The sequence below is a fragment of the Myxocyprinus asiaticus genome, chromosome 1 (assembly GCF_019703515.2).
Source record: "Myxocyprinus asiaticus isolate MX2 ecotype Aquarium Trade chromosome 1, UBuf_Myxa_2, whole genome shotgun sequence".
Lineage (NCBI taxonomy): Eukaryota > Metazoa > Chordata > Actinopteri > Cypriniformes > Catostomidae > Myxocyprinus > Myxocyprinus asiaticus.
In genome coordinates, this window is record NC_059344.1 from 54,480,990 (window position 1) to 54,506,095 (window position 25,106).

General features: G+C 37.8%; 1 protein-coding gene across 3 annotated transcripts; it reads left to right on the plus strand.

Annotated features, from left to right (window-relative positions):
• The first annotated feature begins 12,561 nt into the window (after window positions 1-12,561).
• Window positions 12,562-15,824, plus strand: LOC127438085 (DNA damage-inducible transcript 4-like protein). 3 transcript variants are annotated; one of them, XM_051693389.1, is made up of 4 exons: window positions 12,562-12,664; window positions 12,792-12,915; window positions 13,340-13,405; window positions 14,435-15,824. In XM_051693389.1, exons 2-4 carry the CDS (start codon window positions 12,828-12,830, stop codon window positions 14,932-14,934), a joined length of 654 nt encoding a protein of 217 aa, XP_051549349.1. In that variant the 5' UTR covers window positions 12,562-12,664; window positions 12,792-12,827; the 3' UTR covers window positions 14,935-15,824. The 3 variants fall into 3 exon arrangements, with proteins under 3 accessions (XP_051549349.1, XP_051549441.1, XP_051549519.1); XM_051693481.1 differs by lacking the exon at window positions 13,340-13,405; XM_051693559.1 differs by lacking the exon at window positions 12,562-12,664 and having other exon boundaries at window positions 12,834-12,915; window positions 13,340-13,448.
• The last annotated feature ends 9,282 nt before the right edge of the window (window positions 15,825-25,106 follow it).

Consider the following 25,106-nt stretch of genomic DNA (forward strand, 5'->3'; position numbering starts at 1 on the left):
GAAACTTTAATTTAGGCATTAAACAACACATTCATTGCTTGTACAAACAACTCAAGTAATTATGCGTGGGAGGCATCTGTTCAGTAGATGAAAAGTGAACAAACCCCCCTTCTCTAGGCAGGCATAAAGGGTAATGAGCAGAGGTACTTAAACCACAGCAGTGCAGATCACAACATGCATTTAGAATTCATCATTAATTTCTGTGGGAGTGTTGAGTGGACCACATCACACACATACACAAATGATGCAAGTGTTTTTTGAGGCTTGAATTAGAGAATCTTTAAACAGCTATTATAAATGCTAAAAAACATATAAATAGCATCTTATTTAAATAAAACGTAATATGCTTAAGAATCCTCTGTGAACAATCATCAAGGTTGATAGATATTTCTCTTATGATTCTTCCAATTCCAGGTAAATAACAAATTGGAACTTCCATTTCTCAACACTTATAATGGAATAGACAATATGCACCAGCCCCAAACTGAGGTCAGCCTGTAACACTTGGGACATTCTCCCTAGCGGCCACTAGAGGTCGCTAGAAGGATAAGACTTTTAGTTTGAAGATTGGTTTTAGTTTTTGTTGCTACTGTGTTCCCCTTGATTGATCCCAACTGTGTCTTGTTAACCTTGTTAATTCTTGAGTGTATATATTGCCCTTGATTTCTTTCTTTCTTTGTTAGTTGTTTTCATTTCATGGATGTAGTGGTTTGCTCCATGGTTGAGTTGTGAGGTCTTTATTAAAAGCTTGCACATAGATCCTCCTTCTCTCGTCTCATTCCTACAAACATTACACAGTCTCAGTTTTTGCTCTCACTGCTTTATTGCTCATGACATCAACTTAGGCATAGGAAAGATCTGAAAAGTGAGGGACATGCTAGCTCATTAATTATCCACCCAAAACGTATGGAGGATGATCATATTTTTTAAACCAGTTATAATGATTGCTACTCCACTGATTGGGGGGTAAAACATGCCAGTGGGTGAGTTGGATCAACTCCTACATCAAAGGATGACATGAGTTTTATATGAAGGCAAATTAATCCAGTTGATATTTTTCAACATTAGTAAATGTATTAGGTATGAGCTAACAAAGAACAAAATATTTTTACAGCATTTATTAATCTTTGCTATTGTTAATTTTCTTTTTTTTTTTTAAATCATTGTTAGTTCATAATGCAGTAAATAATCGTAACATATGCAGCTTTCAGTTATTTGCGTACGTTGAAATTAACATTAGGGGTGTGTGGGCTTTTAGGAATGATAGATTGTGTGGATTCAGCTGCTTTGTCTGTTTATCAGATATCGGCTTCGAGGCAGCAATGAAAAAGCAATCTTTTATTATACTCCATATCATCCAAATTTTTTATATGTATTTTACACAATAGATGTGTAAACTGCTCTGATCTGCATTTCTAGTTAGCGTATTATATATATGAAATCAAACACTCAATCCTTTTTTACACCACTGATCTGGTTACCTTGCACACTTATACAACATATTTATTAAAGATTGATATCTGTCTGTCTGCTGTCATCTGTCATGTATGCATTTCAAACTCTGTATTGTTTATATATAATATGTCATACATGTTGTACATTGCTTATGTATGTCCCGTTATGTCCTTCCTTTACGTCTCTCTTCATTTACATATTCTGTGTGTGTGTGTGCATGTGTTTTATACTGTATTGTATCGTCCATGTAAGTGCTTTTGTACAGTATGTATTTCACCTGTTATACACATTTTTAAATATCAACTTTTATATACTCCTTTGGATGTTTTGCTGCATTAAAAAAGAAAAGAATTTAACATTAACCAAGATTAATTAGAGCTGAATAAGTATTGTTCATTGTTAGTTCATGTTAACAAATGTTAATGAATACAACATTGTTGTAAAGTATTATATCGATATCAGCAGACAGACTGACTGACTAATTGATTGATTCCCAAACTGCCATTATTCACTAACTCTCTCTCTCTCCCCTTTTCGCTCTGTGCTTCTCCCTCACTCACTTAAAGTATCTTTCTTCCCAACACTCTTTCTCTACCCATATTCAGCAATGTCAGCTCTCTGCTTGTATCAGTCTCTCTCTGAGATGCACTGTGCTTGCAAAATGTTTTCTTACCAGGATCTTGTTCAAGCCATGTGACCTGGCACAAACCTGCCTCAGGACTGCTGGATTTCATTACACTCCCAGCTATGTGTATGTGTTTGTATGAGTCAGATTTCATGGGTCGAAACAGCTTTTGAGGGTCATGTGCAGAAAGTCTGTTTTGCTCTTGCTATGTGTACATGCTAAATATATTTATGTTCTTTAACTTTTGACGCAACAGCACAGCACAACATATATTCATAGGCATAGACAACAACATTAGTTTTTCAGTGGCTGCTTGCCAAGAAGGACTTATCTCAATTATTCACATTCAGATGCTCTGGCCAATTGATTAGTTTAGATATGTGTCAAGACTTTGATGTCTTATATGGAAGATTTTGTTACAGACACTGAGAAAGACGTTTGACATGGAAAGACTGCACTCCAGTCAGTTGCACATTCTCAAGGGCAATAAGGGGTCCATCATGTCATGAGCTATCTAAAGATTTAAGTACCTTGCTGTGGGTATTGTATATTTGTCCAGCATTAGTGTCTTCTATTGGACTTCAGCATAAACTAAAAGAGTTTAAATCAGGATTTGATTAGATCATTAATAAAATCTCCTTTAAAATAGCACTCAAACAATAATTTTAAGATTTACGCATTTCAATTTCATAACAAAATTCTATCAAATTGAATTGTGTAATGTTTATCAAAATTAATAGAATTCAGTCATCTTTAATACATTGAAATAAAAAGTGGTTTAAGTTGAATTAATTTAATTTAGTTAAAAATTCCACAATTTTATTTGATGGAATTTTGGTCATGAAATTTAAATGCATAAACCTTAAAGATAGGCGAAAGTTTTTTGTTGTTGTTGTTTGTTTGTTTGTTTGTTTGTTTGATTAGGGGTATATGTATCAGCTTTGGGACTAATTTGAGTAAAATCAACTTTGATGTATTTCATAATAATCATATTCTTGTTCAACATTATTAAAATTATATATCATGAATTAACAATGAGCAATATATTTTTACAGCATTTATTAATCTTTGTTAATGTTACTTAATAAAAATACAATTGTTCATTGTTAGTTCATAGTGCATTAACTAATATTAACGTGTACAACTTTTCATTTAAAACATTTATTAGTATATGTTGAAATCAACATTAACCAAGATTAATAAATGCTGTAAAAGTATTGCTCATTGTTAATGTTGGCACCACACTTACACACTTGTTAATGATAACAAATTGAACATTATTGTTAATTGTTACCTAATAAATAGTTACAAATTATGAATCAGTATAAAAACAAGTGGGCCTCAAATAATGTGCAAAATGTATCCACAACATACAGTTAAACAAAAGGAGTACTGTTTAAGACAACACACATGATCTTGGCTGCAAAAAGCTGATATGAAATAGCACATTATCTGTGGACCCCACTCTATTAATAGGCCACTGTTTCCAGCCCACAGCCCCACACGTGCGTATGATCCACCCCTTTCTTATAAAATTTTGCACCAGTTCCAAGTAACCTCATTTCCATTCATTTTTGGCAGTGCTGCTGACTATAATGGACGCTCATTCATGAAACATTTGTTATAATGCTTTTAAGTCATTGTCTCCTTCAACAGCCATATATCCTGTTGTAGGCATCAGTGGGATTTTATTAACAAGTTTTCAACATATTCCAGAATGTTTGCGAATCCTGCGAGCATCATTTGTGCATACATAACATTTCTCTCTTTTTTGCTAGACAAAAAGGTGGCATTGGTAGGGCTGGGAATCAATTCCAAGAAGAATCAACTGGAATCGAGAATCGACTTGAAATGTTGGAATCGACTCCAAAGCTGGAGTCGATTCCTTTCAGGAAACCGGTTGGTATTTTCAGACTGTGTTTATTTCCTTGACCACTGAACTACTACACATTTCAGAAGTCTAACAGCACTTAAACAATTTACAAAAGTCTTACAAATGACTGCAACTTGAGTCATTTGTAGTCGTAAGCATCTGTATATCCGCTCTGTTTGTTTATCTACAAGCCCTTCAACACTTCTGCTTTCCAGTATAGTCTGCCGGTATTTTACTTTGGATTAAATTTATAGTCAATTACAACCCGTTCTCATTCCATAAGCGTCAGTTTTTGACGCCTTGGGAGTGAGAATTGCTCAATTCGCTATATGCATGGAACGTTAATTACAACTTCCAGAATAATATAAGCCAGCTCAAAAGCTTCTGGTGAAACATCACTTGCTGTAGCAGCATATTCAATTTTCTGATAGATAGTGTAAATAGCCTGTAAGGTGATATCAATCTTTTTTTTTTTTTTTAATAGTTAGGCCTAACAGTTATTCACTTGTTCAGATAGATTCTAAAAATAAGTGAACAAAATGAAAAAGCTGTTTAAATTTCAGCGTTGTGAGTGGACGACAACTGAGCACTGTTGCGTCCCTCAGTGTTCATCCTCAGCAAAATTCAATTCGGCTATTAGTTTTCACACTTTCCCCTCCGACGACCAACAACGAAAGAAATGGATCTCAGATATAAGAAGAGTCAACCTAACCATCTCTCACCATACCCGTGTGTGTAGTCGACACTTTGTGTCAGAAGAGGTCACAGAGCCGGCTGAACTAGGAGGTAGGGAGGCTGAAGCCTGGTGCCGTACCTGTGTTGTTCCCCTGGAACAATTACTCTCTTGGAGTGAGAAGGCTTGGAGTTTGGGAACGGAGAGTGAGGCCAGAAATTGTGCAGAATGGGGAAGATGTTGGTGCCGTACCTGTGTTGTTCCCCTGGAACAATTACTCTCTTGGAGTGAGACGGCTTGGAGTTTGGGAACGGAGTGCGAGGCCAGAAATTTTGCAGAATGGGGAAGATGTTGGTGCCGTACCTGTGTTGTTCCCCTGGAACAATTACTCTCTTGGAGTGAGAAGGCTTGGAGTTTGGGAACGGAGAGCGAGGCCAGAAATTGTGCAGAACGGGGAAGATGTTGGTGCCGTACCTGTGTTGTTCCCCTGGAACAATTACTCTCTTGGAGTGAGAAGGCTTGGAGTTTGGGAACGGAGAGCGAGGCCAGAAATTGTGCAGAATGGGGAAGATGTTGGCCCTATATACGCCAACAAACATGATTACGGCACAGCTCCGGACCCCGCATTTGTTGACCCTGTTCTCAGCGAAAACGAAAGCATTCGCGACGAGATTGTACAGCTGTGGCAGCAGCTGGAGCAGTTGTCACTCAAACAGCGTTTTGGGCTACAGCGTTTTTCAGGCTCTGACAGGGACATCTGTTTCTACACAAGGTGTTTAAGCCTACTTTTTTTATAGCCTAAGTGACACCTCACTAATACCATAGTCTATTTTGTTATATCACGTTTTTTCACTTCTTAAGTGCGATTGACTAATATTTCTTGTTCTGTTATTCAGGCTTGCTGTTCAGGCTTTTTACTTTGTCCTTGGCTAACATAAAAAAACATAGAGCCAAATAAATTAAAGAGTTGTCCACAAACGTTACTTATGCCACTAAATGCGACTATAAATCTTGTAAATGTAATTTCCTCATTAACTCTTAATGCTCTCCAAGGCACAAATGTTTTAGGAAAGTTTCTAAGAATGCGAACAGATGGTCATATAGACAGACGAATGCAAGTTACTTGAGACTCACCTCTGACAAACAAAGTAGTGAACACACTATTAAAATAAGAACCTCAAATTTACTAAAATACTTTTCACTTTTATCTAGACTCAAGAAATGAAAAGAAATGCAAGAAATATATGCATACCATGATATTTCTATTTTTCCAGGTTCTCCTCTTATGACTACCTGGTGTGGTTTTTGCAGCTCATTGAAACATCGCTGCAATTCATGGTTCGAGTTTCCAGAGCAAGAACTACAAAAGGTGACTCTGCAAAAAGTGCTGCCATGGTATATTATTACAATTACTTTTTATGATTTTATCATGTAACCATAAACATTAATGTCATATTAACAGTAATAACCTATTCTGCATTACAGCAAATGTAAGAATATTCTTTTAATATATTTCATCTGACACAGTCTTTACAGCCAATAAATGAACTGTTCCTCTTCCTGAACTACCTTGCCCTTGGACTGAAGCAGAGGGACCTGGCTGATCGGTATGGGGTCCATCAATCTACCATCAGCAGGATCATCATTACATAGAGCAGTTTTTTGTTCTGTATTCTTGGCTCACAGTGAATTTGGATGCCCCAACACAAAATTAATGAGCACTTGCCAGTAGAGTTCAGAGATTATGCAGACACTACCGTAATCCTGGACTGCACAGAGCTCAGATGCCAAACACCTACCTCTCCTTTGCTCCAAAGTGAAGTGTATTCAAACTACAAGTCCTACTGTACCCTGAAGGGAATGATTGGCATGGCCCCCCATGGTGCTATAACCTTTGTTTCTCCCCTCTTTGCTGGCTCAGTAAGTGACAAACAGATCTTTGCAGAGTCAGGAATACTTACATTACTTAGGCAGGATATGGCAATAATGGTGGGCAGAGGCTTTCTTGTGGATGAATGTGTGCCCTGTAAATTGTTCAGGCCTGCATTTCTTTCTGGGAGACCTCAGATGCCAGCACACGAGTTCAGGGTGACCCAGGCTATTGCACATCTGAGAGTGCATGTTGAGCGCCTTATTCGCCGTTTAAAGGAACACAAATTCTTTGACACGGTCATCGCCCTAAATATGTTTGGTAACATTAACCAGCTCTATGTAGTTGCATGCCTTCTGTTAAATTACCAGAGTGGCCTACTTGTAACAGCTTGGTCTAAATAGAGGCATCAAGACCAGTGCGCAGTTCTGTTTACTATTTAAACTATTTTACTGTTGTTAGCTACTGCTATTGTTACATGGATTCAGTGATAAAGAATGGATTTACATCTCTACAACTTCATACAGGGATCTGTATTTGTCCCTCATTTTCAGTTTCATGCTTCCAGTGAATAAACCTACGTTTGTTTGTAACTGCCTTTTTTTAAATGGCTCCCCAAAGCATTGTGTATTTTATTGTGGTCATTACAAACAGCATTTAAACAATACTATTTTTAGGTACTAATGAGTTATAACCTCAAACACTCACATAAATAACATTTATAAGAAAATATGTAATTTAATAAATTAATGATGACATGTTCAACTATATAACATAATTTGTATACATTGTATACTAGAATTCTATTCTATTAGAATATATTTGTGGCAGATGACAATAGTGAGCACATGAAAACTGCTCAGAAATGCAATGAAAACCAAAAGTTTTTGAACTATGTTTTGAAAGTTGTAAAGATTTGTACCAATGAACAATACATGTCAGTTCAAGTTTTGTATAGATTTGTAAAAATGAACAATAAAACCTGAACCAAAACATATGAACTGATTGAAAATTAATAATGGAAATTTTCAAGCCAAAAGCATAGGTAGGTAAAAGTCAAAGTAATCAACCTTTTGTTTGATTGTTTTTATGACTCTCCCATCTCTGAGTATTCTTTGAATAAACATGTCATCTTCAGTGTAAACAACAAAATCACACCATTCTGAACCAGTGATGAGTAGTTGGCCCTGTATCTGCCAGTAATATGCATGAGATTTTTTAAGCTGTAGCACTCCATCGTAGACCCTAAGGTAGGCACAGTCTACATAGCTTCTCACATTTGGGCACTTCACTTCCAGCAGTCCAAACACAGGTTCAGCTTTAGGGTCATACACCAACCCATCTGGTGATAAGCCAAGCCAAGGTGCATCAGGGTGGATGATGAAACCACAAGGGTAGTGATTTACCTCCTTAACAAAGCAGTATTCCTCTACTGCTTTGGGCTCCATCTGAAGGCCCCTCTTCATTTCTCCACTCTGATAGCCTGGCCGCAAAATTCTCAGTGCCAGACTCTCTGCTGAGGACTGTCTTATCACATGGCAAACCTCTCTAGAAATACATTAATATATACAAACACCATACATTTTTAAATAACGTGAAAAACAAAATGCTGACAGTCGTGTCACAAAGTTTACAATTACCTGAATCTAGAGGAAGTCACACGCAGCTTTCTTTATTGATGCCATTCCTTCAGCGTGCTTTGCTGTCTTGTGCTTTTCTCAATTTGGTGTGCCATGACCTCTGATGTTGCTAGAGAATTCATGTGCAGCTGCTGATGGTAGCTTAACACAAAACAGCACTCTGAAGGACCCAGACAGTAGCCATAAAGGGGTAAGGATGGTCGTGGTGGAGTGGTGGTATGTGGGCAAGTTTTTGGTGGAATCCATGCTGGAAGGTGATAGGAGAGAACACTCCCTTCTTGAACTTTTCCAAAGGCACTGTCCACCAATGGTACATCCCCTGCTAATCCCATTGTTGTTATGGGTGGAGCAGTTTCCCTTAGCATTCCTTGGTAAATCTCATTCACATGCAGAACTGACAAGTCTGGAAGGTCACATGTCTGGTCACAGGCCCCTTTGTACAAGTGAAAATATACATGACTGAACAGTTAGACAAGCGTTTATGTACTGTTTGTTATTATCATAAATGAATGTTTTTCATGTCAAATTCTACTTCAGTGCTGTGTAGTTCTACGCTACAGGGATATTGTGTGTGTATGTGTGTGTCTGTGTATGGACATTCAGTTCAATTAGAGGTTCATCTAAAGTCTAATAAAGACTGGTCTAAAAATACAAAGTACAAGTTTACGTTTCAAGTACATATTTTAATTCATGTAGCAGACATACTGCCCATTCCTACACATTACCTGATCCCTTCAGCCAATCTTCTCTCCTTGGGCCTAGCTGACAACACCACAATCTCATTTGTTGGACCAGGCTTAAAGCCTTGTCAAGAAATGTTGTACAAGAACTTATTTACTTTGTGTACATTTTATTTTAGCTCATATCATCACATATTTTCATAAGGAAGGATGCTGTATGCAGCCTTGAAAATTGATGCGATTTACATGACATAACCAGGAAGAAGTGAGACACATAATGTAACATAATATGTTAATTGTGCTAGAGTAGAAAACATCACTTGGGTTCTAGGTTTGTGCCACTGCTGCTCAGACCCTGTGCAGCTGTGAGTAGGGGGTACAGCTATTGCTCCCTGCTGGTTGTAATGTGAGGTCTGGTAGAGCAAAGCTGCAACAAATCAAATCAAATCACTTTATTGTCACACAACCATAAACACAAGTGCAATAGTGTGTGAAATTCTTGGGTGCAGTTCCGAGCAACACAGCAGTCGTGACAGAGATGAGACATATAACAATCTACAATAAACATCAAATTTAGACAACACAATTTAAAATTTAATATACACATAATTACACACAACACAATATACAAATAATAACATACAATGTACATTATACAATACACACAATATAAAATACACATTATACAATAAAAAAAATAGTATATATAAAATGTACAGTAGGTTGTGTTATACTGTATTGACATTCAGGCTGTCGGTTGATAGCCAGTTGCCAGTGTGTTGTTAAGAGAATATAATTTATGACAGTCCAGTGTGAGATAATAAGATTAATAAAGTGCAGTGCTGATGTATATTGATCATGAGAGATCAAGAGTTCAAAAGTCTGATTGCTTGGGGGAAGAATCTGTCATGAAGTCGGCTGGTGCGGGTCCTGATGCTGCGATACCGCCTGCCTGATGGTAGCAGTGAGAGCAGCCCATGGCTCGGGTGGCTGGAGTCTCTGATGACCCTTCAGAGCTTTTTTCACACATATCTTTGAACATGATTGCATAGTGCAAGCCCTGCCACACATGAGCAATGATAGACCAACAGCTCAACAGGTTTAGATTCTTTGAGAACAGCCTGTAAAAATAATTTTAAAAAAATTATCAATTGATAATGTAGCCTGTGTGTTTTGAGGTTCAGGTAAATAATATTATTGAGAGTGGCTGAGATTACTGAAATATATATTTATTAACAGAACTACATGGAGTCACAGTATAGCTAGTGATGTGTTTTAACCATGCTCACTGTGTACAATGTCAAATGCTGGCAACCTACCTGCCTCTACTCTCTGGGAATTTTTATCTGTGTCCCCTGTGTCTACCACACAATAAACATAGATAGTGTACTATGTAATGTTGAGTAAAATACTTTTTGAAATACACAGTGTAGGCCCTAGTTGGTGCACGGTTCTGTTGGTGCACCAGTAGGCTGTAGGTCCAAACAGTATTACAGTCACTATTTATTCTCCAGCCTATTTTATACTGGCACATGGAATTCCCAGAAAGCAGGAAGTATTAACATTATTGAACCTGCTCTCATTCCCCTACACTCAAGTTGTGTGGTCTCTCTTTTTTCCTCATCGATCTGAAGAAGCTTGCCCTCACAGACACCTCTCCTGCCTCATTCATGTCAGAAACTGATAAACAGAGGCAATGAGTTAAGCAAGGACCACATAGCAAGACAAAGTTTTATGCTAGTGCCAAGCCTGGTTATGTCAAGGAGAGTAGTGGGAGAAAGATGTATATATTTCAATGCTGCCAACTTAGCTGTTATATTCTGTTTACCAATGCTAACGTTAAGCTATCATTGGTCTTTCAACTTAACGGTAGCTAACTTACGTTCGGCAGTGTTAGCTAAGTTAGCTGTCCATAGCTAACTTACAGAATGAAAGAATTATAGTGTACTTTTGCTAACTTACCTTCGTAGTCATGGATATAGCTGGATATGTACAGCTTAAATCCCTTTTCATGTTTGCTTGATGAAGTTTCTGAATTTGACTAAATCAGGCGGTGTACATCATTTATGTTGACTCGAGGTAGATCCTGCAGGCAGCGAGTATAGAACATCTTTGACATCTTTTTCAGGAATGACAGTTGACCGGAAATGCCCGAGCTGGCTTATCTAAACCAGGAAGTAACCGTGCATATAGCCAATTAACATACCAAAAGCAGGGGTGTCAAGTGATTGAAATCACGTGACTTTGTGGAAGTGATGTCATAAATGTGGCGGGAAAATCGTCAAACAGGAAGTACCCCTTGTGAAGTCCACTCAAATTTCAATGACATAGGATTTAGACAAAATTAATGTTAAGGATATAAATCTGTTACAAATAAAACAATGTTCTAAATTGTTATCAAATTATGTTTGTGATGTATTTGTACAACAAATTATGCAATAATATTGTGAAAGTATTTTCTATTTGAAGCAATCTTTGTCATCCCACTTTTTTTTATTAATCTAATTAATCTTCCCACTAATGTGGAACAGTCATATATACTACGTTATTCAATTGAGAAAATATGCACTAGGAAATTTAAATGCCATACATGTATTTTTGTTCAATATTTGGGCTTATAATGCAGCAGTATTATTTGTTTTAAGATCAGGATTCAAAACCTTGTCATGATTTGCCAGTTAGCTATTTTACGGTTTAGCTAAATAGCTACCTAGATAGCTAAGTCAAAGAAAAAGCTTTTAGTCACACTGACATCAAATATAACATGGCATATTGGACATTTTATTCAGTGTACAAAAGGTAGAGGACAATTACTGTACATTATAATTTAAACCTCTTTCTAAACAAGAACTCATGAGTGGTAACAGCTAGTGGGGTGAAAGGTGGTAACAATTCTAGGGGCCCAAAGTTCCAGGGGGGGCCCATGACAAATTCAAAATTGTATTAGTTTAATAGGTAAGGGGCCCAGAGCAATATATAATCAGGGGCCCCAGAATTACTTGCAACGGCCCTGGTAACAGACAATCTCAATGTAGGTAAAATGGTGCTTTTAGTAAGATGATTTGCAGTAGTTCTTCGAAATACAGCCGCATCTACTCAAACTTCCCTCAGATTAATCTCATGGGATTGAAGCATCGCGCTTTGGTATGTAGACCCTGATTTAATTTTAGAATGGACCTATGTTAAATAAATAAAAAATAGATAAATAATAAATAATAATATAATTATATATATATATATATATATATATATATATATATATATATATATATATATATATATATATATATATATATATATATAATAAATAATAAATAAGTAAATGTTGTTCATGCTGTTATAAATAGTGTAAAGAACACGTTGTAGTGAGCTGTTTATTATGAGATTGAACTTTACTTCCCGTTATTTATTTATTTTTCGGAATCGAAAAAATGAGTCTGGAATCGACTCTTGGAATCGATTCCATCGAAAACCAGGAATCGGAGTCGATTCCCAAATTTCTGAAATCGAACAACCCTAGGCACTGGCCGTTATAACAGGTAGCAACAAAACAACGCCGCGCAACAATTGGTGAATGTGCTGGCACCTGTAGCCAATCAGAATCCTCGAAACAAACCGAAGTCAGTACGTTCTAGAATGCTTAACGTGTGCTGATTGGTCGGCGAAGTACGGTAAGCGCGTGGTGGGGGAGAAAGGCTATAAATACTGGTTGAGCTCCCAGCTTCTCATTTGTTATTAGTGTGCAAGAACGTTTGTGCTGAAGGGGAGTAGTGTGTGTGTGGGACTAGGGGCTATTTAAATGAACATTTCTAATTAATTTATTTTTAAACTATTATTGCTTTACAAAGGTAAGTGTCGTTTTGTGTAACATTTGTCGTCCTTAGTAAGCAGCCTCTAATTAGCTGTCTGTTTGAATAATAACTGGAATATGTGTATATACACACAGCCTTTAAATGAGTGTTTATTCTCTTTCAGCACTTTATACGACTGTAAACTTGCAGGATTTACACAATGGTTGCAACAAGCACACTAAGCAGAAATTCGGAGTGCCTCCCTGAATTTGCCAATGGAGGATATGACCAGGCTTGCATAGATTATGGTGAGATACAATGTCTTTATTGCTTGTTTGTTGTATAGTGTTAACCTGCTATTCAAACGGTGCCATTGGTGAGCGCAGGACTTGTTTACTGCCCTGTTGGTGCAGAGCTGCAGCAGTGATGTCAACATAAGAGATGAAGTCATTCTGTTAGCCAGCTCATCTCCTTTGTGACTTTAGGGGTAGAACAGTGAGGAGTTTTGTGGATTGCTTGGGATTCTCAGTTATGAAAAACCTTAAAATATCAGGGAATTTTAAAATGAGGAGGATTTCTAGATCTGAAAAAGGCATGGCATTTAATATATCATGAAGAGTCATGGAAACAGGGTTGTAGTTAGTGGGGTAAATGGTGGTAACGATTTTAGGGGCCCACAGATCCAGAGGGGCCCCACAACAAATTCTAAAGTGTATTTTTTTTTTGTAATAGGAAAAGGGCCCAGAATACCATGTGACAGCCCTGCATGGAAACTCATGAACATTTCAATATTCAATGGTGACCTAAGCTGTTTTTTGTTTTTTCCTAGTCATACTCTGCTGTGAGTGCAATTTCTGTTAAATAATTGTTGAAAGATCCTTATTCATTCATTGACTGGACAGACTGGAAAAGTCATGGAGGGGGCATGCAAATTGGTTAAAAGGACTAGTAGGCTTAAATTGATTTAATTATAATTTATTATGTTTAGTTTATTTAATTATTAGTTTAATTATTTGCCTAAAGGAATGGTTCATCCAAAAAAGAAAATTATAATTTTTCTCATGCCATGCCAGATGTGTATGACTTTCTTTCTTCTGCTGAACACAAATAATTTTTAGAAGAATATTTCTGCTCTGTAGGTCATCACGATGCAAGTAAATGGTTGCCAAAACTTTGAAGCTGCAAAAAGCGCAAAGGCAGCATAAAAATAATTCCTACAACGCCAGTGGTTTAATCAATGACATCTCAAGTGATCCAATCAATTTTGGGTGAGAATAGACCAAAATGTAACTCGTTTTTCACTGTACATCTTGCCGTTGCAGTCTCTTGGCACAATCATGATTTCAAGCTCGATTACACTTCCTGGTGCTTGATGCATGTGCAGAGCACTAGATGGCGCAAGGAAGTGTAATCAAGCTCCAGATCATGATTGCAAAGGAGGCTGTTGATGTCAAGATTTGTAGTGAAAAGGAATTACACTTTGGTCTGGTCTCACCTAAAACTGTTTAGAGTGCTTCAGAAGACATCGATTAAACCACTGGAGTTTTATGGATTACTTTTATGCTGCCTATGTGTGCTATTTTTGGGCTTCAAAGGTTTTGGTCACCATACACTTGCATTGAGGACCAAGAGGGCTGAGATATTCTTGTAAAAATCTTTGTTTTGTGTTCTGAAGAAGGAAAGTCATACACATCTGGGATGGCACGAGGGTGAGTAAATTAGAGAATTTTCATTTTTGGGTGTACTATTCCTTTAATGAATCAATTTGGTAGTTCCCTCCCATTAGCAGTTCATGGTCTAACCTGACCTCTCTCGTTCTCTCTCCAGAAATGAACTTTTGGGAGAGGTGTTTGGCTGAGCCTTACCTGGGTGCAGAAGTGTGTGAAGAACAGACATGTCAGCAGCTCGCCCGGCTGCTGGAGGGCTGTCTGGCGAGGGCCAAAGCCAGCAAACTTCAGTGTGCCCATGTGCTGGTTCCAGAGACTCTGACCCGGCGGGTGGCACGGGATGTGCTCCGTCTGGCTGCGGGAGAGCCGTGTGGGTTGCGGGGCTGCGTGCTAGACGTCCGCCTTGAGCTAGAGGAGCAGCAGTGCCGCTGTGAGAGACTCGAGCGTCTCGCTTGCGATGCAAGTGTGGTGCCAACTTTTGAATTGACATTGGTCTTTAAACAGGATGGTGGTGGTTGGCCAAGCCTCCGTGACTTTTTGCGCATGGGTACATGTTTCCCACCTGGCACCCGCCGTGCACTTAAACTCCGCCCTGGATTTCGGCTCATTAAGAAAAAGCTGTACTCCTCAGCTGCTGGGACGGTGGTTGAGGAGTGCTGAATCAGACAGGGTGTGGGAGGCCTAGAGTCCTTTTTTCTTTTTTTTCTTTTTTTTTTTTAAGGGTACAATGATGCACTGTAACACCATATATAATGAATGTAAGAGTCTGCCAAAGGTGCAGCTCATGTTTTTTTACACTTTTTTTTTTTTTTTTAATTTTTTTTTTTACTATTGATATTAGAAGCGTTTTGGTTTTTGCCTTTTGTGATACCATTGGAACAAAATGGGGAGTTGGATAATTTCATAATGGGGTATTTACTGTAGTTTGTGAAGGCATTAATGCAAGTGTTCAAACAGTGGCCTTGACTTGGTGCCAGCCTGATCCGAAATGGTAAATTTTTTTGCTCAAATGAAGGGTACATGAAGACTTTGCTTTTCCCTAATTTTATGTCATATGTGAATCCATCAATCATTTGAGGTGTTCTCCAAAGTTTCTAGTTATTTAGCCGTTGACGTTCTTGGTGGCAAGTACAGGAAAGTATCTCTCTGAATGGGGGCCATATTTGTGAATGTATTGTGCCTTCTTTAAGTGTCTGTGTTCATGAATGTGCCGTTTAAAAGTAGAAGTGTCTTTGAAATGTAAATGTCAAGATTTCCAACATGCCACTGTTGAAAAAGAGACTATATTGGTAGGGATTTGAAAGATTTTTCTTTTTAACCTCCTTGGTTAGTAGTTGTATACCTGTTAATGACTATTGCACATATGTTCTATTGTTCATCCTTCAGTGCTTTGAGCTTTATATTCTTTTTCTTTCCAAATTTGTCACTGAAGACACTTGCATAGTTTTGCCAGCAGTGCTGTTACAGCATCTGAATATTTTTCTTTAAAGTTCCAGTTATAGGAAGTGGAGAGCCTTGTCTATCTGACAAATAAACTATATTTTCCAAGATCTTTGCTGACTGAGAATTTAATTTTTGCTTCACTTTTTGTGGAAAGTGTTTTAAATGACAGCTTTTGAATGTGTGAAATGGACTTAATGCCTACACCATTGCACTGTGTTGTGTGAAACCCTTGAATAGTGTAATCTTTGTATTCTAACTACCTACTTCAGTGGCACCCCTCACAATGTCTTAACAGAAGGTATAAACTACTGTTCTAAGACAGTTTTATTTAAAGCGGTAACAAGTAGCCCATTTATGTTTTTTTTTTTTTTTTTTTTTTTTTGGCTTTGTGAAAGGCCCAAATGTTTGTGGTCACCGAACTAGCAGCAGTGAGGATAAAACTGGTACATATGATCACCCATGAACTCCCTGAAAAGATCTGCAGCATGTGTTGCATTTCACCTCTGCTGTTTAATGAAATCTCAAGGAAATTACTCTATTTTCATATTAAACTCTTTAACTTCATGACCAAATGTGAAAATTACTGTAAGTGACTTATGGTAAGCAACTACACTTATTGCGGTTTTGACACTGCCCTCAACTTGGGGGCATGTGTTCAGTTGAAGTGTCTAGTATCAGCAGAGCAGTTCTTTTCTTTGCAAACTCATCCTGCAAATGAATGGTATGAACAGATGTTCATATCGGGTATCTTTTTAGATAGAGAAGTGCCTTACTAAGAAACAAAATATTAGTGGTCACTATGTTTTGAACAAAGATCCTCCCATTTATAGTTTAGGTACTTTTCCCTCTGAACAGCTAACAGTATTTTAAGACGAGAAAAAATCCTGAGATGTTATGGTTTTTATTCATAGCCAAAGTTCTTTAAGGAATTCGTTCAATTTTAATGCGTGGTTGAATTAGTCCTGCAGATAATTCATTATTAAGGAACTAAGAACTTAACTGGCCTTGTAAGACCCTAATTGTTCATTTTTTTTTTTGTTTGTTTTCTTAATGTAAATTACAGTGGTCTGATGTGTGAGAGTTGACAAGACATTATTGGCACTTTAACAGTCATGTCACAAATTATTTGAGAGTTTCAGAATGCATGTGAACTGTTTGTGCATAGAGCTGTGTGGAGTGAATTTCCAGGCTCAGCGATTCACTGGCTAGTCACATGATACGGCTGTTTGAACTGTCGTAGCCAGAAAGGATTGTGACCCATCTGGGAGTTTCAAAGAAATATGGCAAAAGTTTAGATTTTATTCTCCACAAGTGCAGTGGTGTATTATGTAGGCTCTGGCATTTAAACCTTAAATTTGATTGTTTTATATGGACAAATGAGCAAATACCCTCTTGTTTCTGTCTTTCTTTTTATGAGACAAACTCATTGCAGCATTGTTTTAATGTTAAACTAACATTTTGTGTGCTTGATGAGGCTACAAATACACCAGTGCTATTCTGTTATTTGTCCAGCCCAGTACACTTCCATTGAATTATCTGTTGAATACCAGGTTTTGTTGCCTTCATGCTTCTCTACCACTAAATAGTTAAAGGCAATCAGTTCTAACAGTAAATCATATCTGAAGACACACACGTCACGCATGACACACATTTCCTCTATTTTGTGAGACTGCTAGTTTCAGGTATCCTTTTCTGATCAAATAGTATATCACCATATACTAAGCATTAAAGATGCAAATATTATTAAACAAAGTCTTGTCTTGTCCTGTATAGCATTCTCCAAAGCGTGTGTGTGTGTCTGTCTGTCTGTCTGTCTATGTGTGGGTGTGACTATCTGTGTGTCTGTGTGTCCAGCTGCTGATTCGGCAGAATGTCTGACAGAAGCACACAAAGGAGTAAGGAGGCTGCTCATTTTATACCCACACACACACTTGTTTTTATATCATTGTGGGGACTCTCCATAGACTTCCATGCATTTAACGGACTTTATACAGATATAACGATAATTTCTATCCCTTAATCTTACCCCTAAACCTAACCCTCACAGAAATCGTTTTGCATTTTTACATTTTCAAAAAAACACAGTTTAGTATGTTTAATAAGCCATTTCCCTCGTGGGGACCACTGGCTGGGCCCCACAAGGTAGTATAAACATGCACACACACATTTGTAGCCTATTATAGCTAAATGAGGACATAACACTTCTATTGTTTTTATAAACAGCTAATTATAATCACTACCTACCATTAAAATAAAACTGTGTATTTTCATAAAAATAATAATAAAAAAAACACAATTTGCTTAATTTTCCAAATAGTTTTGTCCCCAACTATATATGTTAAACTTAAGTTCTTTCAAGTTCTTTACTTTGGTCTCCTTTGTGCATGTATAAAATAAACAAAATTTGAAGGAAAAATCAAATTAAAGGCAATATTAGGTGAAGTTATCACTGTTCCACATAAGTAGAAGACACTTTGCCAGACATATCTCGCTTTCCAGACTTGACTGTTTTGATGCATGACCCATGATATTCCAGAGCGGCACAAGTCATTCAGTCGTGGGCATCTCTTAGTGCATGTCATGTATAAATTAAACTAGGCATCTTGTTACCTCTTGTGACTTGTACCCATAAACCTGTGAAACAAAATGTCTCATAAACATGAGCCCTAGAAGTTAATGTGCCCGCAAAATGGGAGTGGTATCCTGTACCCATCTGGGGTCAGTCCACACATTCTGACTTCTGATGTTGTTGAAACAACTGCTGCATTGCTGATGTTTTGATACATTACTTTGATTTAGATGCAATATCTTGAGAATAAAACTCTGATCTCAAATAGGACTTTTCCTCCAATGACAAATCAAATTAAAAATTATGCTTTGTAGACTAATTAATATTTTTTAGATTCAACATAATATAATATGTAAGGGGTACTGTACAGTCAGCCATCCATTTGTGATTAAAATAATACTTATAAAATAAATAGATAAATGGACATAAAAAATAGATTTGAGAAGATTTGTTTTTTCTGTGAGAAGACAGAGAGCAACGTGTTATGAGAGACAGTGATATGGATGAAACTACCAAAACAATATTTGACCACAGAATGCCAGGTTTGACCACTCAGATAAAGTTTTCTAGACAAAGTATATATTAATTCTATGTTAAAATAACTGTAATAGGTTTCATTTTAATTACCCCACTCCTCTATTTACCACGATTCTGAATACTAATCTCAGCAAAAAAGAAACGTCCTCTCAATTTCAACTGCTTTTATTTTCAGCAAACTTAACATGTGTAAATATTTTTATGAACATAAAAAAAATTCAACAACTAAGACATAAACTGAACAAGTTTTACAGACATGTGACTAACAGAAATGGAATAATGTGTCCCTGAACAAAGGGACACAGTTAGTATCTGGTGTGGCCACAAGCTGCATTAAGTTCTGCAGTGCATCTCCTCCTCATGGACTGCACCAGATTTGCCAGTTCTTGCTGTGAGATGTTACCCCACTCTTCCACTAAGGCACTTGCAAGTTCCAGGACATTTCTGGGGGAATGGCCCTAGCCCTCACCCTCCAATCCAACAGGTCCCAGATGTGCTCAATGGGATTGAGATCCGGGCTCTTCACTGGCCATGGCAGAACACTGACATTCCTGTCTTGCAGGAAATCATGCACAGAACGAGCAGTATGGCTGGTGGCATTGTCATGCTGGAGGGTCATGTCAGGATGCAGGAATAGTACCGCATGAGGGAGGAGGATGTCTTCCCTGTAATGCACAGTGTTGAGATTGCCTGCAATGACAACAAGCTCAGTCCGATGATGCTGTGACACACCGTCCCAGACCATGACGGACCCTCCACCTCCAAATCGATCCCGCTCCAGAGTACAGGCCTCGGTGTAACGCTCATTCCTTTGACGATAAATCGAGTCCGACCATCACCCCTGGTGAGACAAAACCACGACTCATCAGTGAAGAGCACTTTTTGCCAGTCCTGTATGGTCCAGCAAAGGTGGGTTTGTGCCCATAGGTCGGTGATGTCTGGTAAGGACCTGCCTTACAACAGGCCTACAAGGCCTCAGTCCAGCCTCTCTCAGCCTATTGCAGACAGTCTGAGCACTGATGGAGCGATTGTGTATTCCTGGTGTAACTTGGGCAGTTGTTGTTGCCATCCTGTACCTGTACCTGTCCCTCAGGTGTGATATTCGGATGTACCGATCCTGTGCAGGTGTTGTTACACGTGGTCTGCCACTGTGAGGACGATCAGCTGTCCTTCCTGTCTCTCTGTAGCGCTGTCTTAGGCACCTCACAGTATGGACATTGCAATTTATTGCCCTGGCCACATCTGCAGTCCTCATGCCTCCATGCAGCATGCCTAAGGCACGTTCACGTAGATGAGCAGCGACCCTGGACAACTTTCTTTTGGTGTTTTTCAGAGTCAGTAGAAAGGTTTCTTTAGTGTCCTAAGTTTTTATAACTGTGACCTTAATTGCCTACCGTCTGTAAGCTGTTAGTGTCTTAACGACCATTCCACAGGTGTATGTTCATTAATTGTTTACCTCCCTACTCTAAACCTTCAACCTAAACCTAAATCATAAAAAGCAAAGTGTGACATGAAAAGCACAACTGAACTACATAATTTTGTTGTGCTTCTATGACACATTCATCTCACGTGTCGACTCGCATGCTCTTCAGAACTCGTACTCTGTTACTTTGCATCAAATGTTTAACATGCTATCAGTTGAGCTATCGTGCAATTTGATCGCACTGGAAGATTGTATATGTAGTTTATGTAATGCAAACATTATAGTGTATTGTAAAAGTGTTTAGATGTCATAAGACAGTATTGTGTGAGGAACAGAGGGAAAAGTGTATATATAATCTGCAGTTTTACTCATGAAAGGGAATACAAGTCATTGTTTTTGTAGCCTCTCTAGTATTAATTTCACCAGAAAAGTGCAAATATAAAAAATTTAAGTTTAGTAACATAATTCCAGATTCCATGAGACCAGGTTGCAGAAATTTCGATAAGAAAAGCCCCAAAATGCACAATTGAAATTAGTACTGATGTTTCTTATTAGGGAACAAAAAAACAACTCCACAAAATTGTTTTCTCAAAAAGTGTTTTTTTTTATTTTTTTTTATTTTTTTTGAATGTACCAATATGGCAGGTGTCTTAGGTAACTAACACCTAATGGCATGGTTGCAACATTAAGCAAAACTGTAGAAATGCGCTTTATGTAGTCTGCCCAGATTCATTTATTCCACAAGTAAAAGTGTCCAATAACAGGGGGGTTGCTGAGATAAAATAAGTACCATAGTATCTGGCTGGTCATATGATCCAAATGTCAGACCCCGTTAGATGCCCCCCTCCATGTTGAATAAAACAGCTTTTATAAGGCTACTGAAATTACGAGAGACATGTGATTATACATAATTTTAATACTGTTTTTCAAAATGACTATTAATTTCTTTAGGTGTTTAACTTTTAATGAGAAAAATAAAATACTGAGTGCATCTTAAATGCCCCACTTTCTGGAGTCTTGATCTACAGTATGCAATACAAACTTAAATAGGCCAAAATTCATAAAATCCATCTATAAGTGTAACACTATATGCTATTAACATTTTAAACAAATTATAAATATACTACACCTATCCTATATTAATGCAAGCCAGTGTGAAAAGTTAAGCAAGATGAACAGTTGCTTTGATCTGGATGTTCAGGAAACCTGCATGTTACCTTACCTGACCTACAGGTTACCTGTAGTGTCATTTTACAGGCCATAATGTCCTGACTCCTGTTTACTGTCCTATTTGGAATAAAATTGCTTTGCTACTAGGCCACATTTCATTGATGGTTAGTGTGGCGTGGGCATTGGCTCTGTTGACCCGATCAGATGTGTTTGATCTGGGTCCTCTCTCACATAAAAGTCACTCCAGCATACATCATAGCAGTGATTGTCCAAAAATATCAAATCACAGTTTTGTAACTAAGTCTTACACAGTGTTGAAAGAATGTTGGAAGATGACAAAGCTCTCTCCAGTTTCACTTGCAGAGACAGTTCGGTTTATTCATTGACATACATTGTCCTGCAACAACTGCTTTCTCAATTTGAAAAACAAAGAAGCCTTTGAAAAAGTGACATAGAAAAACTCCTCATCATGCATTTGTGCTGTTTTAAGAAAATTTTCTAAAATCCTAATTTTACTCACACAAGATAAAGCAATGCAGAAAAGCTTCCATCTTGTCTAAGAATCCAGCAGCTCTGTCTTTACAGTTCCTCGTAATATTCATAGGCTAATTTTTGTTGGCTAAAACTTTTAGTAGTGCACTGCACTGCAACAATCATTTTATTAATCAGAATTTTTTGTCTTGTTACAGAATGCTTATAACAAGAACAACACTTTGCCAATGGGATAATAATTCAACAAATATTCTCTGAAAACAAGGTTTGTACAAGCCTTTTACAACTTGCTCAAGCAAATCTAACTTGTTTCGAGGATGTTTAGATATTGTACTGGATAACAATACAAACATACTGATTGATAAAGTGATTTTTTTTATTATGTTTTTATCAGTGTGTAACTCTAGAAGGTTTTTTTTAAAATCATGATCCTGTTACTATCCCTAGGTAAATTTCTCACACACTGTTGAATGAATCTTGGCTCAACATTCATTTTCTAAATCTAGCCCCAGAGACAGTCAGCCATTTGAGGTTGTTTTGGGGAGATATTGTAAGTAGATTTAGCTCTGTTCTGAGTGTGTTGTGTTCTGTCAAATATTCATGGGAAACATAAAGACTAGGTCAAATACAACTGGATGTCAGTCATATGAAAGAGCCTTCTTTTTAAAACACGATTTTACAAAGAGATGTTTATCTCCCTTAGAAATTAAGGGCCCAAGAGTGTGCAGGCATGGATTGCAATGATTGGTTGAATTGATATGAGCCGATGGGGCATGCAACTGGGAGTTCATGTCCTTGTGTGAAACTAGACCTAACCAGTGAGGCATACTGGCCATTCCATAATATCAGGATTCATTTTAAAACAGTGTTGCCACTGCTGTTGTTCCATTCAACTGCTGCAGTTCATAAAATGATCTGGAGCAATGTGATCTGGGCAGCAATAGTTACTGATTGCTATTAAATTGATAATTTAGAAAAAGCATCAATAGGCTGCTTCAACAATTAGTGTACATAGTACTTTTAAGGCCCCTGCACACTTCCTACAAAATTGAAAAACAAATGTGTGTGACATCATTTAGAACAAAATCTGGCCAAAAAGAAGATGTTTTTGAGTTTGTTTCGGTGATTCATAACAGCTCGCCAGGGCCAACTTTCAGGAAAACTTCATACCGGCTGCTAAAAACTTTCTTACTGCCATTGGTCCATGTCATTGGTAGGCGTGACCTGGAGCTCCACCTACTTTGAGGCCGATAGCTACAGTAAATCATCACTCAAAGATCATTCAAAATTAGCACTGGTGTTTAGAGTTATTAGTGAGCTGGTGCAAATTTACCTGCATCTGTATGACTGTTACAAGAACATGTAATGCAATTATTTTTAAGGTGCAATATGTAACAATTTTCATGTAATATTCACATTTTTTACCAATGTGTGAATGGCTTGTAACACAACTTAAAAATTGATCCCTTCCCGGACTTCCTAGTTTGCCTATTAAAGCCTGTAGACTGATTTTCATGCGAAGGGAGCGGATCGATTTGCCAGGAAAATCCAAAGTATGTGCCGTTTATGTGTGCTCCCGAGAGCCTTGCCTCAGACAGTAATAGCTTCTCTTCCACTATTCAACAGAGACAACAAACTGCAACACTAGGCAACGTTATCTTAGAGATGGAATCCAGCAAACGTCCGGCTGCCAGCACAGCACCGACTCCTACACATACTCAGAGTAAGCCAAAAAAAAAAAAAACATTTATCTACTGAATCTCATCTGGCTAGGCGGTAACGTGATCGTGGTTGAACGAAAACTAGAGTGAACATTGGCAGGGCATTCGATTCCTGGAGGGATCTTTGGGGATCAAAACCGACCCTGAATTGGCGTCCTTCTTATTGGACAAGTAAGCTTACATTACTGCAAAGCATGTGAAATATAGTGTCATAAGGATTGATCTGTGTAATTTTAACTAACTTGATCTTGCCTGCACAGTAACTGTTATAATTTTAATCTGTAATTATTCAGCAAGGTAAACTACAATAACACATGAAATGAATGCTAGACAATGTTCAAGATCATGCAAAAAGCTCCATTCATTAGTGTAACATAACTTGGTTATACAGAAAATATATAAAATCTATTATTATAAAACAATAGCACATCAATATATCAAAATGACAGTTGTGATGGAATCACATCAATACTGAATTGTGTCAACATATTTATAATGTACAGTCTATTTTATAAACAGCTACTGTCATCATCCACCAAATTTAGCTAACAGCTATTGATAAAGCTGGCTAGCTAATGCCGACATAGACTATCGTATAAATGCAGTCAATGTATCATGCAAAGAAAAGTGATTACTTCAAACTAGAGTCTCGCATAGTCAGACCTAGAGTATATCCACACTTTTTTTTAGCCCTGTTTCAGCACTGGAGAGTCAAATATAATATGCAGTTTGTAGTAAAACAATCATAACTGTGTAATTTTAATTATGCTACCTCATCTGTCAGCATGATGCCGGTGAATCACATTGTCTCTTTGTACGTTACATCGTTGTTTTGGCCATGCTCGTGTCCCTATGGAGTGTGTGCACGAGCGCGAGCACGAGCAACAGGTAGCTGGCTGCAGTTCACTTAACGGCCACAGGTGTCATTAAAAACAAGGGTTTCGGAATCTTACATACTGCACCTTTAATTAGTCTACAAAATGAATGAAATCTCTCAAATACTCTTAAGTGCCCATTCACTCATATGCCATCTTCAACAAAAAGGCATTAACACATCTGCCCAAAGTAAGATATGTGCCTTATCATTATTTTATCTGTATTCTACCCATTAACACTCTTTTATACACCCATCTTTGCAGTTGTTTCGGTGTCATCATAAAGTACAGAAACAGTGTAATCTGTGCATATTATGGCTGCGTGCAGCGTGTTAAGCCGGCGCCACAGTAGCAGACTCCAAACAACTCGATTTTGGCTGAGGGTGTCACACATGCAGACTGTTTTGCTGAGATCTCTCTCTTTTCAGAGGTATGACACACTTTCCAATACAAAATGGTGGAGGGGTGACAAACACACCAACTCACCGCAACTCTCTCTCTCTCATTCCCCATCACGTGGAGCTCACCGATATAACAACAAGAGTACCGCGTGAGCATAAACAATTGTAAAGAGTGATTTAGGGCTTTTTCAGACCTGTAGC